The 13,737-nt window shown below is 35.1% G+C and overlaps 1 protein-coding gene across 4 annotated transcripts in view; it reads left to right on the top strand.

Moving 5' to 3' along the window:
* Window positions 1-13,737, top strand: part of LOC135685810 (unconventional myosin-IXb) — a 61,410-nt gene that overhangs the window by 17,708 nt on the left and 29,965 nt on the right. For 3 of the 4 annotated variants that reach the window (XM_065201885.2, XM_065201884.2, XM_065201887.2), the window contains exons 11-23: window positions 1,201-1,251; window positions 1,708-1,842; window positions 2,571-2,692; window positions 3,545-3,686; window positions 4,538-4,724; window positions 5,616-5,653; window positions 5,794-5,819; window positions 6,623-6,706; window positions 7,337-7,357; window positions 9,064-9,082; window positions 10,422-10,541; window positions 11,044-11,124; window positions 12,140-12,250. In XM_065201885.2, the coding sequence (XP_065057957.2) occupies window positions 1,201-1,251; window positions 1,708-1,842; window positions 2,571-2,692; window positions 3,545-3,686; window positions 4,538-4,724; window positions 5,616-5,653; window positions 5,794-5,819; window positions 6,623-6,706; window positions 7,337-7,357; window positions 9,064-9,082; window positions 10,422-10,541; window positions 11,044-11,124; window positions 12,140-12,250 (1,137 nt within the window). The remainder of the gene's footprint in view (window positions 1-1,200; window positions 1,252-1,707; window positions 1,843-2,570; window positions 2,693-3,544; window positions 3,687-4,537; window positions 4,725-5,615; window positions 5,654-5,793; window positions 5,820-6,622; window positions 6,707-7,336; window positions 7,358-9,063; window positions 9,083-10,421; window positions 10,542-11,043; window positions 11,125-12,139; window positions 12,251-13,737) is intronic. The other variant, XM_065201886.2, reaches the window with a different exon arrangement.

The following is a 13,737-nucleotide window of genomic DNA, read 5'->3' as shown; positions in this document are numbered from 1 at the left end:
AGCTCGTCGACAAAGTTATGCAAAAATATTAAGATTTTATTGATGTGCATACACCCAAGACAAATTAATTTGGTTTTAAAATCATTGCTAATGCTTTACAAGATTGTTATATGACAATTCTTTTGATGTTTACCATGCAATCATTATTTTCTTCTTTCGTCTATGCACATATCTTCATACCTTTTTGTTAGCAATAGAAATATTCCTACCAACATAACTGTAATATAAGATTGTAATATTGAATGCCAGATATGTAATATAAGGCATGCAATATTCAAACATGGATTTCAAATAACAAACAAGAATTTCTTTCTACTATAACTGTTACACCATCAGAAAGTCGTGAAATTTGGTAAGAAAACTGTTTCACTGACTGCTCGTGTTATTTCATTCTTTTTATAAAAACGGCATAAATTGAATTTGTTTTGATGTTTGTTTTGTTTTTTATATATATTGATTTTTTACGACAATATAATATAAACTGACTTTGCAAAGCCACTAAAAACAGTTTATACGACATTGTTTAGTTGATTAAATCTGCTCTGTTTTGTTATAATTGGAGCAAATTTACAAACAAATTGCTTTTTCTTCTAACTTCAATTTCTGATTGGTCATGCTCTTACGCTGTTCATATTTTTTGGCAAGTTGATACTCGTTATTATTCAAAAAGTGTGTATACTTGTTAAAATCCAGTTTAGTCAAAATCTTGAAAGGGTCTTGGCAAAATCTGATCTGCTGGAACTGTTTCATGTCAATTCTAATTTTGGTGTTGATGTTGCCAATTTTAGCATTGATATGATAATTTCCACAGCAGTTTGTCACAATAACAGGGGAGCTCATATTTCTTGGAATGTTTCCTAGTTTGACTACAGTCAGTATCTAAATTAAACTCACTGGAATGAAACCTCACTTTTGCGGTAATCAACTTAACAGAAAAAATACTAAGGTGGAGAAATGTTGATTCAGTATTCCCGTTTTCCTGTGTTTCTATCACTGCTAGCAGAAATAAAGTTTTATGTGACATCGGCGCAGTGACAAAATCAGCCTATGTCACGAATCGACTCAAACTGGTTTTTCTGTCCGGCTGTTTGGAACTTTTCACCTTGTTGAAGATCTGATGAATCATGTTGGTTTAAGTCCCATTTCGATATGAACGAGTTTGGATAGATTCACATATGCATGTATGGATTTTCTCTCTAGATCAATCAGACATTGAAATCAAGGCACAACCCAAGAATGTCAGATGTCAAGGTATACTGAAGTTCGTTACTTTTTACCTCAAGAGATGTGTCACTTTGTTAAGATCTACAAACATCTACGCTTTTTAACTAAAATATTCTTTTGAACAAATGTTGAGCAATCTTAGGACCAGAACAGCAGAGTTATTTTCGTTATCATATCATAATGTCAAATTTTTTGTTTCAAGATAAATCCATTATCTAAGTCACGCAACTTATACATTATACTGTATGGCTTCGTCAGCTAGAATACACCCCCATTTTCGTTTTCAACTCTAGTACTTAGATATGTTGGTATTTCCTTTCTTGTCCCCATCCTCCAAATTTTGTGTTATATTCCTTAGTGGACATAGAAATAATTGTGAAATATTTCTATCACCCGTTTGGAATTCCATATGCCTATATCTGCAATATTTGAACCTTGCTGTGACTAACTAAGTTGAAATTTGACAGAAATGGTTTATTCCAGGCATATTCAATTGGGGTACTTGACATCTTCGGCTTCGAAGATTTCGAGATGAACAGTTTTGAACAGTTCTGCATCAACTTCGCCAACGAGAATCTACAATTTTACCTTAATCAACATATTTTTAAAATTAGGCAGGTAAGATGAAGATTTTCTTCTGTTAAATTTTCGCCGTTAAATGTTCTTCTAGAAAGATTTTTTTCAAAGGCTCGTAAGGAAAAAGTAATTTTTCCCTATTAATTCACTCCTAAGCTAAAGCAATAAGAGAAATTCGCGAGGGGAAATTTCTGTACTTGCTTCATTTTTCTAAGTTTTTTCATAATCTTGTAAAGCGACTCATTTCCCTGAAGCAATTGTCCTTACAATGTCATTAATCAAGTCATCTGTTGAACATAGTTTCATAACACGTTTCAAGGCCAGTTCGTAGGAAAGGAGCAAAATAGAGACACTGATTATTTGTTTCTACCAATACTTCATGTTACCTTATTGTTGCTTAGCCGTGTCCTTTAACGCTACTAGTACAAGATCCTAACTTAACTCAACTTAACTTAACTAGCTCAGTTTAGAACAACTTATCACAACTGAACTCAATTCAACTGAACTCAACTTAACTTAACTTACTTAACTCAACTTAACTCAACTTAACTTAACTTACTTAACTCAACTTAACTTAACTTAACTTAACTTAACTTAACTTAACTTAACTTAACTTAACTTGAGAAATTTCTTAGATTTTTTTAATGAAAATGCTAGTCAGTTTTAGAACCATTGTCTAAAACCCTTGACTTGATGGATCTTTTTGTCGCAATATACACCCTGTTCTAATTCTAGTTTATACTTTTCTGTTCCCTGAATTTGTTTTATAGGACGAGTATTTGTCAGAAGGCCTGTTGTGGGACACTGTCGCTTTTGTAGACAACGAATCTTGCCTTGAACTGATTAATGGCAAACCAGTTGGCCTAATCAACCTCCTTGACGAGGAATGCAGGTAACATGTTCCATCAAAAAGAATTTTGTTGTTTTTATTTGAGATTTTTACACTCGGGTGGTTTGACAAATGTCACTGTTTGTTGCCAATCATGTTAATAATGTGTCTACATCGAGCGATAACTTAAACATTTTTTATATTTCATAAATGCTCTTCTTTAAGAAAGTGACTTCCTACGTTTTAAAATGGAATATGCATTATGCAAACATTCTAGTAAACTTACACTATAATAACATTATTCGACACATTTGAGAATACTGTGTTTGAATCACACTTTAAGTTGTCAATGCTTTAAAGTTTTTGTACTATTCATCATTTTATCAGCTCCTTCTTGAAAACTAAGAGTTTTTTTAAAAATTGTCTTCTTCTCAAAATGATTATGAATGCCATTTCATCTATGACACATTTCACATATCTCTCATTAACATACGGTTTGACAAAGTTTTGAACTGTACTGTGTCTGTATGGGCAGCCTTCTATTTCTCTGAATCTCTGAATATCTCTCAAATAAACTTTCTGTGTCAGGTACAACGCAACTTAAGTGTTAATAAGAAAAGTCATCTTAAGGAAAGTTATCCTTTGAATTTTGAGTAGACATTAAAGTTCTTTAAGGCTGTAATGTATTATTCATCTTCGTAAATCAAAAACGTCACTATTCAAAAATTGCATATCAAACTTCAAGCAGACCAGTATTTAGCAGTGTATCTGGATAAAGAAACAAACCGTGTTTTTGTGTCTCTAGCTATCAACAGATAGTGGATATTTCAATTAGAACCCCCAACACCAAATTGATTTTTGAAATATTGTCCTGAATAGCTTAAATAAAACAGTTCATCCACCTTTTATCCACAGTTTAAGCATGGGTACTGACGAGAGTCTGCTAGCTAAATTCAACAAGCACCACTCCTCTAATAGTCATTATGAGAAACCACCTACAAAAGAGCCGGCTTTCAGAATTGTGCATTATGCTGGTGTCGTCAAGTACAAAATAAAGGTATTTTTATGCATTTAGTTTTATGTTTAAAATCAGTGGTTTATATAGATAAAAGGCTGCGATGAAAGGACCGAATATGCAATTCTGATCAGCTAAAACTTAAACATTTTTGTGTTGTCATGTTGCTTCTTCGAGTTCCACGCTTCATGTGACCACTGCATTGCCTTTTTATTCAACTTCTTAATTTTTTTCCTTTTTTATTTATTTTCTGATTATTTTGACACTTTCCTTTTGACGTTTTTATTGTTTTTTGTCAAGGCTTAAGGCTAGATTAAGATGTTGTAGTTTTCAGTTGTAGCATTATTGTGTTTTCATTCGTTTGAGTTTCTTTGCACTTAATTGTCATAATATTTCAGATGAATAGTCTAAACAATATTTGAAGGGACAAAATTCAAGTTATGTTAGCATATGAAGCTATTTAGATTAGATAGAGGCATTGGTTCTCCATAAACAAAGGACAAAGCTCCTCGCGCTCCAAAGGCGATTGTGGTATACATTTAAAATGGTGCTGCTTGTTATCCTGATTGTATCTGTTAATCCAGTTTTCTTCAATGATAATTCACATTTCCATGTTTGTAGAGTGAAATTTTGATTTCTTTTGATTAATAGTAAAGTAGCAACAAAGGCGGACATTAATGAAACAAATCAATTTTCAGCCACGGTTGGAAAATACTTCAGAAGTTTGGAAAACTCTTCCTACTACGAATTTGAATCAAGGACTATAAGTTTTGTCCACAAGTCTCCGATTTCATAAAGGAAGTTCCAGGCACGTGACCCAATGATCAGCTTGCCTTGAAGGCAGACAGCAATTGAAATATTTCCTATTTTGAGTGTTTGTTGTTTTCTTCCAGGATTTCAAAGCTAAGAATCAAGATTTAATGAGAAATGACATCGTGATGTCGTTGAAGAACAGCAAAATGCTTTTCGTACGAAAGCTGCTCGGCTCCGACCCAATGGCCGTCTACCGTTGGTTGATTTTACGTCACGTGATCTGCGCTCTTGCATTATTTCGAAAGGCAGGAGAGGCAAGACGAAACGGTATTGCTATGCTTTGTATTTCTGAGCGAATTTCTTTGGAATTGTGAAAATTTTAAGTTTCCATTTGATAATGACAATGCTAAAAGAAAAGGTGCCAAAAAGTTGTTAAAGTCGTAGGTAAATCAGCTTTTAATGTTATCAAGGTTCTACTGTAGAAGCCATTTCGATTTACCAAAGTTTTGCAGCTACTGTCAATTCAAATTATGTTGTTCAAAATATGTAAATATATTCAAAACTAAGACTGAAAATTTTTGATCAAACAAAAGTTGTTCCAACCAAATTTGACGATAAGATATGATTGCATTGACAGTATGGTACTGATGGCAAGGTGGTGCTGATATGATATGATTGCTCTGATGTTTGTGAATTGGAATGAGGCTATTTTTTTGATAAAGCAATGAGGCATTTCGAGATATATGAAATTATTTTGTCTAATATTCTTCAGAGTGGCAAGCGTCAGAATTAAAATCGAGGGTGTTATGTTGGGAAATGTATACCCTTTTTGTGAATTACCTTTTCTGAATTTTGTGCGCAAAAAAGTGTTTAAGTATTTTTTGACTGATGAACTGTAGTAGATGTCAATTACCACGCTAACTGATCGTTGCTTTCCGTAGTTAAAAAAGCTATGAGGCATATTTTATACGTAATGCAGGTATCGTACGATCAAAGCAATGACAAACGTCTTTTAAAAGTATGTAAAGCATTGCTTAAACTAGTCCCAGTCACACAGTAACAACGAAGGAGTATCAAATGTTGGTCAGACAGTAATATGTATAAAAAAACCTGATAATTTGGGTTTAGTCTTATAGCAACACTTTACGACAAGCACCTGCTGTCAATATTACGTTTTAAGATTCGGCAGAAAATTATTTCTTACTCTTTACCCTTTAGGAGGACATTTTTTACGCCAAAATAAAAACACAAGCTGGGTGAGTTTGTTTTATATTTCTGCATTTTTGCTCAATTTCCAGCTTGTCACTGTTCTGGTGTTTTTATCCATGAAAATATTTGCTAAGGAAACGGCGGGCTGCAGACAGTCGTATGAACAATACTTTTTTCTTCTTTGCAGGCTGTTTCAAAGTCTCCCACGGAACGGTAAGCTTTCTACTTAGTGTTTAAAATTGGGGCACTAGATTGATAAAAGGCACTAGCAAAAGTGTTTGTCATTTTCAAAAGAGCAATTCTATTATGCCGATGTCAAACAAAGTGATATGCAGTGGATATGCGAGTTAAGCATATTTTATGCAGTCAAAACACTGAATACCTATATTGTTCAAGTATATTTTGCTTTTATATGTTTGTTACAATTTACTTAATGGCCATAATGCTAATATTGATGCAAAGGACACGGTATATTCGAATTGGTTTGTTCCAAAGACGAACATTTTTCATGCAGTGACGTGGCTTGACCTTCCAGGCTTTGATACAGGGTAATCAGTAGAAAAATTTACTGACAAAAACTTAGATTAGGAAAAATTGAGGTGCTCTTTCGCCTACTGATAGACGATTCGTCCGAATATTTACGATTAACAGAGCACCTCATTAAAAATTGGGGGTGCCCCACCCCCTACAACGCGCTAGCTACGTCCCCACAGGCTTTATTTGTATCTATTGGTGCTAGAGCTCTTGTAAGATTGTAAAGTGAAAGGATGTTAAGTCTTGGAAATTATCGATTTATTGTCTGCTCGTCCTCCTCTATTGAACGTTGATTAACATATTTTTTCATAATTTTGGTTACAAGCAACCTGTGATCCATTTTCATCTTGCCAGTATTCCTGTCATCGTCTGTATACTCCTAGATTTTTAGGTTGTACTTGTTTCACTAATTTCATTTGAGTTTTAGGTATTCAGTCAATTTTCTGCTACGTCTTTTTAAATATATATATATATCCATATAGCAAGAGAATAAGGATTCCTTTGGATAAAGAAACATCGAAACAGCAGAGGGAAGTTTATCGAAAGGCGACGAAAGTTTTGAATAGGTCAGTACTCAAGAGGTTGTACGCTGCTGTTCTTCAATATTTATTATATATTAAGGGGCATGATTTTTTAAAGCCAAGCCCATCTAAGTGCTATCAGACTTAAATGTTGGAGAAATAAGATTTAAATATTGTTTTCTTTATTTTATTTAGTCGATGGAGGAAATTGTTTTCTAGTTAAACCAATCTACGTTTAAGTCATTGCATTCTCATTTTTGCTCTCATCATCAAAAGCCTAAGTTATGTAGCAATTCTAATTTTTAAGTTGATTTTTTCTGTTAGTCTTTCTTGAAATAGTTAAAGGCATTGAGTCATGGTAAATAGGCCTTTTCTATAGGGGCTCATTTGGTTTCGACGTAATTGCTGCTGTTTCATGTGATATTGGCATCCTTTGTTGACAACTTGCTATTATTGATGGAAACTGTTTTGTTAATCAGTACGAGGTGAGTTCATGTGACCAGTTTAAGGTCAACCAATAGCGTCGCAGTCATGAAAATCGTGACTCTGCGGATTTTGGCACTTTGGGTATACCCAATCCATTTTATCATGACTCAATGCCTTTAAAGGGTATACTTAGTTCTGTGAATTGGTAACATCCGTATATAAATAATGCTCATATTGTTTTCTTTTCAGGGCTGAAGCTGCAAAATTAAGGTTAATGATTTGATCTTGATTCGAAATTCACCTAATCATTAATTTGATCATGATTATCTTGATTCTTGATTAACATCATAATCTCATAAGACATTCAACGATCTTGTCAGGCCAGACTTATGGCCTAGGCTTTCAAAAGCCTAATCAATTTCCGTCTGAGTTTTTAAAAATAAACATATTTACACACTTTAACTTTTATTTACTGCTTAAATGCAGTCTAAATCTGTCACAACTAATGTAGTCTATTTTTAATGTATGCAAAAGCCCTGAGCCTTCTTGACGAAATATGAGGAGTACTTTAATTTAATTTAATTTGGGTTGGCGGACACCTGGGGGAGCGAAGGGGGCGATCAACCCAAATATTTTGGAAGACAATTGTCTTTTTTCTAAAAAGATTGAAAAATGTGATGTCATCTTATCAAAACAACAGGTTTTCCCCACTCCAATATTTGGTCACTGTCTTCGCCTAACTGAGACCAAGATAATGGCCGTATGAAAGCAATATAGTAAGACAGGGGGAGGGGGGAATCTTCCAACCAAATTAGACTGTAGCACCTATGTAACATTGCTAGATTCTTGCATTCTCTTATCATCGATGTTTGTAATACCGAAAATGTTTTATAAAAACTCTGCTTCCACTCGGAGCGAGCTGGCAAGACAACAAAAGTCAAACTTTTGATAAGCATATTGTTGGAAATATCATATTCGCAATGGGCTTTAGAAAGTTTCGATTGTCTCGCTACTTACTTGGTACAGTGTTAATCTGCGAATGGTGCCGCCAATGATTGAAATGGATTGATTCGTAAGATTTTCCGAGTGACCATTGGTTACTTTACCCTACAATTCAACTACTATGTTTTATTTATTTGGATGCAATTCTTCATATTATTTTTTTGAAATCACACTGCTTTTGAGAATGTAACCTGTTTTGTCAAAACTGATAACACGGCGTTTGACATCCTACTGTTGGGTCGATTTTTCACAGCTCTAATTACCTATTTGCTGGAAAAAGATTTTGGCACAGTTTTTAAACCGGTCCAACTTTATTCAATGGATTTCCATGAAGAAATACAACAGTCCGAAAACCTGGACAATACATCTGGTTGTTTCCCATGACATGTAGTTTTGTTTTGGGACTTTTAGTGTCTTTCTGGCAAAGGAAGATTAATGATTGCAGTTCATGTTGGGAAATTCCCCCCTCATTCCCTCGAGAAAAATAAAATGATTTCTTAACCTCGTGTTTCTGCTTTTCAAATCTCTGGGCTGTTACCCCTCTTTCAAGAGAAAGTATGTTTTTGCTCTCTCGTGATAACAGTGGTTTTCTGCATTGAGTTTCTTACAAAGGTGTCTTTTCACAAAGTACCTCTTTGGTTACATATTACTTTCACAGATTACCTCTAAATTTGGCAAATATTTTTTAATTTCGAAATACAGTCATTCATTTGCAAAACTTTTAATGAACTACTAACCGCGGCACGGGGAACCATAACCTTGGCTAGACGGGATATTGTAATGACTTTTCGTGATTTATTCAGTTTAGACATTGAACACGTACCTTGGTATTTTGCCTTGTCTTAGCTGATTATACCAAATATGTAGTTATACACTACTCTGAATATTCAAGATTCCATTTCCTGCATGCTTTCAAAGTAAACATTCATTTAATTAGCCCGCGACCCTTATACTTTTATTGTTTTTATTTTTAGACGTGAACACCAGCGAAAGGTAACCAATTGTTATTTTTGAATCTGTTGCGAAACTCGATTGTGTTACATAACACAATTCTTTCAACAGCACGCATCAAAGATTAAGACGAATAAATAAAAGATTATATGATCAAGGATAGATCTTGACCCGTCCAAATTTAGGCCAGTAATAGTTAGCAGTAGTCGTGAGAGAATTCACCAGAAAAGATGCGGAATTGGTCAATTAATATTCTTTTCAATAACTACCTTATTTTGGTACCTGTTCGACCCTGAATTTTTTTCAAATATCGTTTAGATTGTGACGTAATCATTTTAATAATCTGTAAATATACCATTGAAGCCTTTTGATTATTTCTCAAAAAGGGATTTTAAACAAAATTTTAAACAGATGTTGTATGCTACTGTTATCGCATGATATTCATGATGTTGACATCATAGGATAAGCACTTTTAACAAGCACCCGGGCTTAGAATCCAGCACTCTAAGCTGGTCAATATTTCTTTGATTTAATCCTCCAAATAGCTTGAAAGCTTCTCTCTTCATTGCACACACGTTAGCCGTGTTCTCAAGCCCTTTCTAGTGGAATTCTTTTACTTTCGAAGAGTCAGATTTGTCACTGTTCAAATTGATGTCGAAAGTTCACAATGAACAATGTAAAAATGGCTAAAGGTCGACAGAATCAAATTTCTGCTTTGTCCTCTAATTACCTACACATTCGAACGTCTTATTAGCCATAGTCTCAAGCTCTATACCGTAAATCCTCGAATTGGCCCCCCCCCCTCGAAAAAGCCCTCCCCTCGAATAAGCCCCCACTCTAAACTACAAACTGCCAATAATCCTCCTTGAATAAGCCCCCACTGCTACCGTATGTTCTCGAATTGGACCCCTCAATTTGACTTTTTTTCCCATCTGAGATTGCCTATGGCGTTTTATTGAACAACCACGACAAATTCGTACTTATGGTAGTAATTAATTAAATGCTCATAAAGAAATTCCTACTAAAAATAAACAAGGTCTTTTAATAATGTCTTCTTATTGTCTACAATAATTTTATAAGCCCCCCTTCGTATAAGCCCCCCTCTCGAGTAAGCCCCCGTCCAAAAATATCAAAAATAAATAAGCCCCCAGGGGGCTAATTCGAGGATTTACGGTATGTTAATCCAGCCCAAGATACCTATGTTTATGATGAAGATATCTTGTGGCATGTATATGTGCACCTCTGCTGCTCTCTAAAGAAATGACCGCTACTTTATTCTGTTCATCATTCCCATTTGCTCCCAGGCAATAGCTTCCATATCAGAATCTAAATGTGCTAGCACCGTGAAATATATTTCAAAGTTAATTGCTTATTGTCGTAGAAATATCACCAGATCAGAAACGGCATGGAGAGGCTGAGCACATATGATGTATTAGAAACATACGCCACTTCTACCAGAACCCGTTCTATGAAGTGCCCAACAGTAATTGGCCAGTTTCAGGTAATATAAATACATTTTATATACATTGCTTTAAAATGTCTTTCAGGAATCCGTTTGATATCATACCCCCAAAAGTAATACCTATTCACAAACCGAGTTCTTGGGCAGTGTGGATTCACTTACAATCCCTTCCAAATATATTGCTACCTTTCATTTTTTTAGGGGAGAGTGGGTGTTCTGTCGGTCATTTTACTAGAAACTGTTAATTGTGTTTCAAAATAACACTTGATGAAATAAATTGAAAGTTTCTGGCCTGCGTAGAAAGAATTGAAATCTGTTCTTATGAAATAAGATTTTTAATCCGTTTTCAAACCACTTGCCAAAAAACCCACAAAATCTCACAAAATCACAAAACATTTCGACAGCAAGACGATGATAGGGAAAATTCTCCTCTTACCCCCTCTCTCGACGCCTCTGATATTGGTAGAAGCTAAACCACGGAGGCATAAAAATTGTTTAGCTATATTACTGTTTTTGACTCTTCTATTTGTTTTCCTTCTAGAACTCTTTATCTGAACTGATGGAAACATTGAATAAATCACATCCATTTTTCGTTCGATGTCTGCGTTCAAATCGAGATAAGGTATGATTTTATGTCCATGATTATTGTCATGTCTTCTACATCCATTTGAAATTACAGTTTGCTAGGTTGTCGCGACGTTTTGTGTAATTGATTTAGACTATAATTGAATTAAACATGATTTTGAACGTTTCAAGTGAACTTGGTTCATCATAAGCAATTAAGATATGAAGTTGGGCACATTTATTGAAAACCAAAGAGCTCAAAAGAAGTGAAGAATGTCCTTTGATGCAAATTTCCTAAGCGAAAAGGGTCCTGAGACCTATGCCCCAAGTGGATAGCAACATCTGTATGTTCATGAATCACTTTGTAATATTTTAAGTTTCATACGCATAAACCAACGATGCACTGACATTAGTGCTAGACTCAGTAAAATATTGATTTTTCAATGCAGTATTCTCATAACCGGTTTCGTGTGGGTTCGTTTTTGAGCTTTACTATGTCAGCCAAGGAGAAATATTTTCAAACCTGGATTTTCTGCTATTTAGATATGGAGAAGGGAACACCTGTAGGTTAAAATTTCACACCTATATAAAATGATGGTAGTTTATTAGTTCTTTGTCTTTAAGGTGCATTTTGATAATAAACTTGGTGGGTGATGCCTGACAATAGAGTTTTCTTCATGTGACAAAAATTGGTCGATAATCAATGTCCCTTTAAAATGAAAATATGATGTCAGGCTAAAAGAGGATTTTAAGATGCTTGCAAAAGCCTCCAGTTTTTTATCCTTACTGTATTAAATGGGTCCTGAAGACCCCGCCTGTAAAGCAATGCCCTTCTTCCGTCAAGTCTTTTAATTTACTCTTCAGTATTTGTAGGAGACTTTGGTTACGAGATTTTCACAATCATAACAATTTTATGAGCTAGAAACCAAATGCCTTGTTTTACTTAGAGTGTCAGGGCAACTTACATTAACTGCTCCATCCCCCTTCCGCTTCTAAAACAGCTGTTTGTCATATGCCCTCCTTTGCAACGCTGAAATTCCAATGAAGAAATTTTTTGCCATTTTGAATTCCAGGCTCCGATGGAATTTAACGAGGAAGTCGTCTTACGTCAATTGAGGTACACGGGGATGCTTGAAACTGTGAAGATCAGGCAGGCCGGATATCCATGTCGATTTCCTATAAACGTGAGTGCTTTTTTTATTTTTTCCAGCCGTAGATTGTGCAGATAATATGACTTCCTCATTAGTCATTTTCCGAAAATATTCATGAAATTTGCCCTCTTTAGTGGAATATTCTATCCTCATTTCAATTAGGATTCTGTTCAAACTGATTTGTGTCGAGTCATGTCTTGTCGATTCTTGCGCTTACAGGCGCTTGCGCAACCGGCATGCTTTGCGACTTTATTTTCAAAACTGGCCTATTATCGTACTGCATGGAAATACAAAACACAATCAGATTCTCAAAATAGCTGCCGCAAAGCATGACGGTTGCGCAGGAGCCTTTAAAACGTCATTATCCGCATCTTCCAAAGTGACTTGGGAAGCTTTGCCCCAAGCCCCAATGTACTTCATCTTAACGTTTATTTTCTATATATAAAACGAAAGCCATTTGGTTTTTGTATTGGATCTGCTATTTAAACACTGGCAAGGCAAGGAATATTTATTTTTAAGTGAATGTCTATTGTGCAACAGAAATATGAGAATATCAAATTATTTAATTCGATGCCTCAATCAGGAATATAAAAGTAACTACAAAAATCAGAATCTTGCTCTTAAAGCGATAAAATCGTTTTGGGAGTGCATTGAATGTTCAAGACCCCTGCAGAGTGGTCCACTGTTTTGATCATTACATTTATCTCTGGTAGTTTAAGATCAATGACTCAAGACCTCAAGTACGTTCCAAGTGTATTTAGTAAAATTTTCTTGCGTCATTGCCCTAGTTGATGATCAAAGGGGTATCGTGTACATAAGTATCAGAGGCAAATCGAGCTATCAATTGAATACCCGTGTTACTTAGTGGCAAAAGTCAGCAATACCTGATTACGTGTTGGATTACGTTGATGATGCCGTAATGCTACGCATGCGTGTGATGTGTTCTGTTGGGAGGCAAGCAAGCCTTCGCCTTGCTCTTACATCTTTTATCAAGGCATGTCAAACCAAAGAAACAACCAGTCACGTAACTCAGTTTCTCAAGTGTTTCTCAAATGGACAAATTCCTTCCACTGCAAAACAGTGTTTGCGATACATCTTACAGTATTTAGGAAAAATAAACGGGTCTTCATACAGTCGTGCATCAATGTATTTAACAGTGTGCAAATATGTTACTCTGTATATTAACAGGGTATTAGTTTATCTCCTTGCTCCTGTCAATTTTTACCTATCGCTTTGACCTGCAAACGAGATGGTCAATTGACGATATCGAATGTAAGGGCTCTTCCTATTCTTAATAGAGAGCAAATGCCACTGGGAAAGTTTATGATAGAAATAGAAAATATGATAGATAATTAAGTGTGTGTGAATATTTTCATATGGTTAGTTGTTGGTGCAAATGATCTGTAGAGGTTAGATTCCGTTCTCGATAGAAAAAAGCATGCATTAAAGAATTCCAAATCTGCTTATGCTTTTCCTGTCGTTAGGGCAATATTTTGTAGTTGGCTGTGCGCACATGATAG

Source organism: Rhopilema esculentum, chromosome 15 (assembly GCF_057945365.1).
Source record: "Rhopilema esculentum isolate cy_ngs chromosome 15, ASM5794536v1, whole genome shotgun sequence".
In the NCBI taxonomy this organism is placed as follows: Eukaryota; Metazoa; Cnidaria; class Scyphozoa; order Rhizostomeae; family Rhizostomatidae; genus Rhopilema; species Rhopilema esculentum.
Note: the sequence above shows the minus strand (reverse complement) of the source record. Positions and strands in the feature narration are given on the sequence as shown.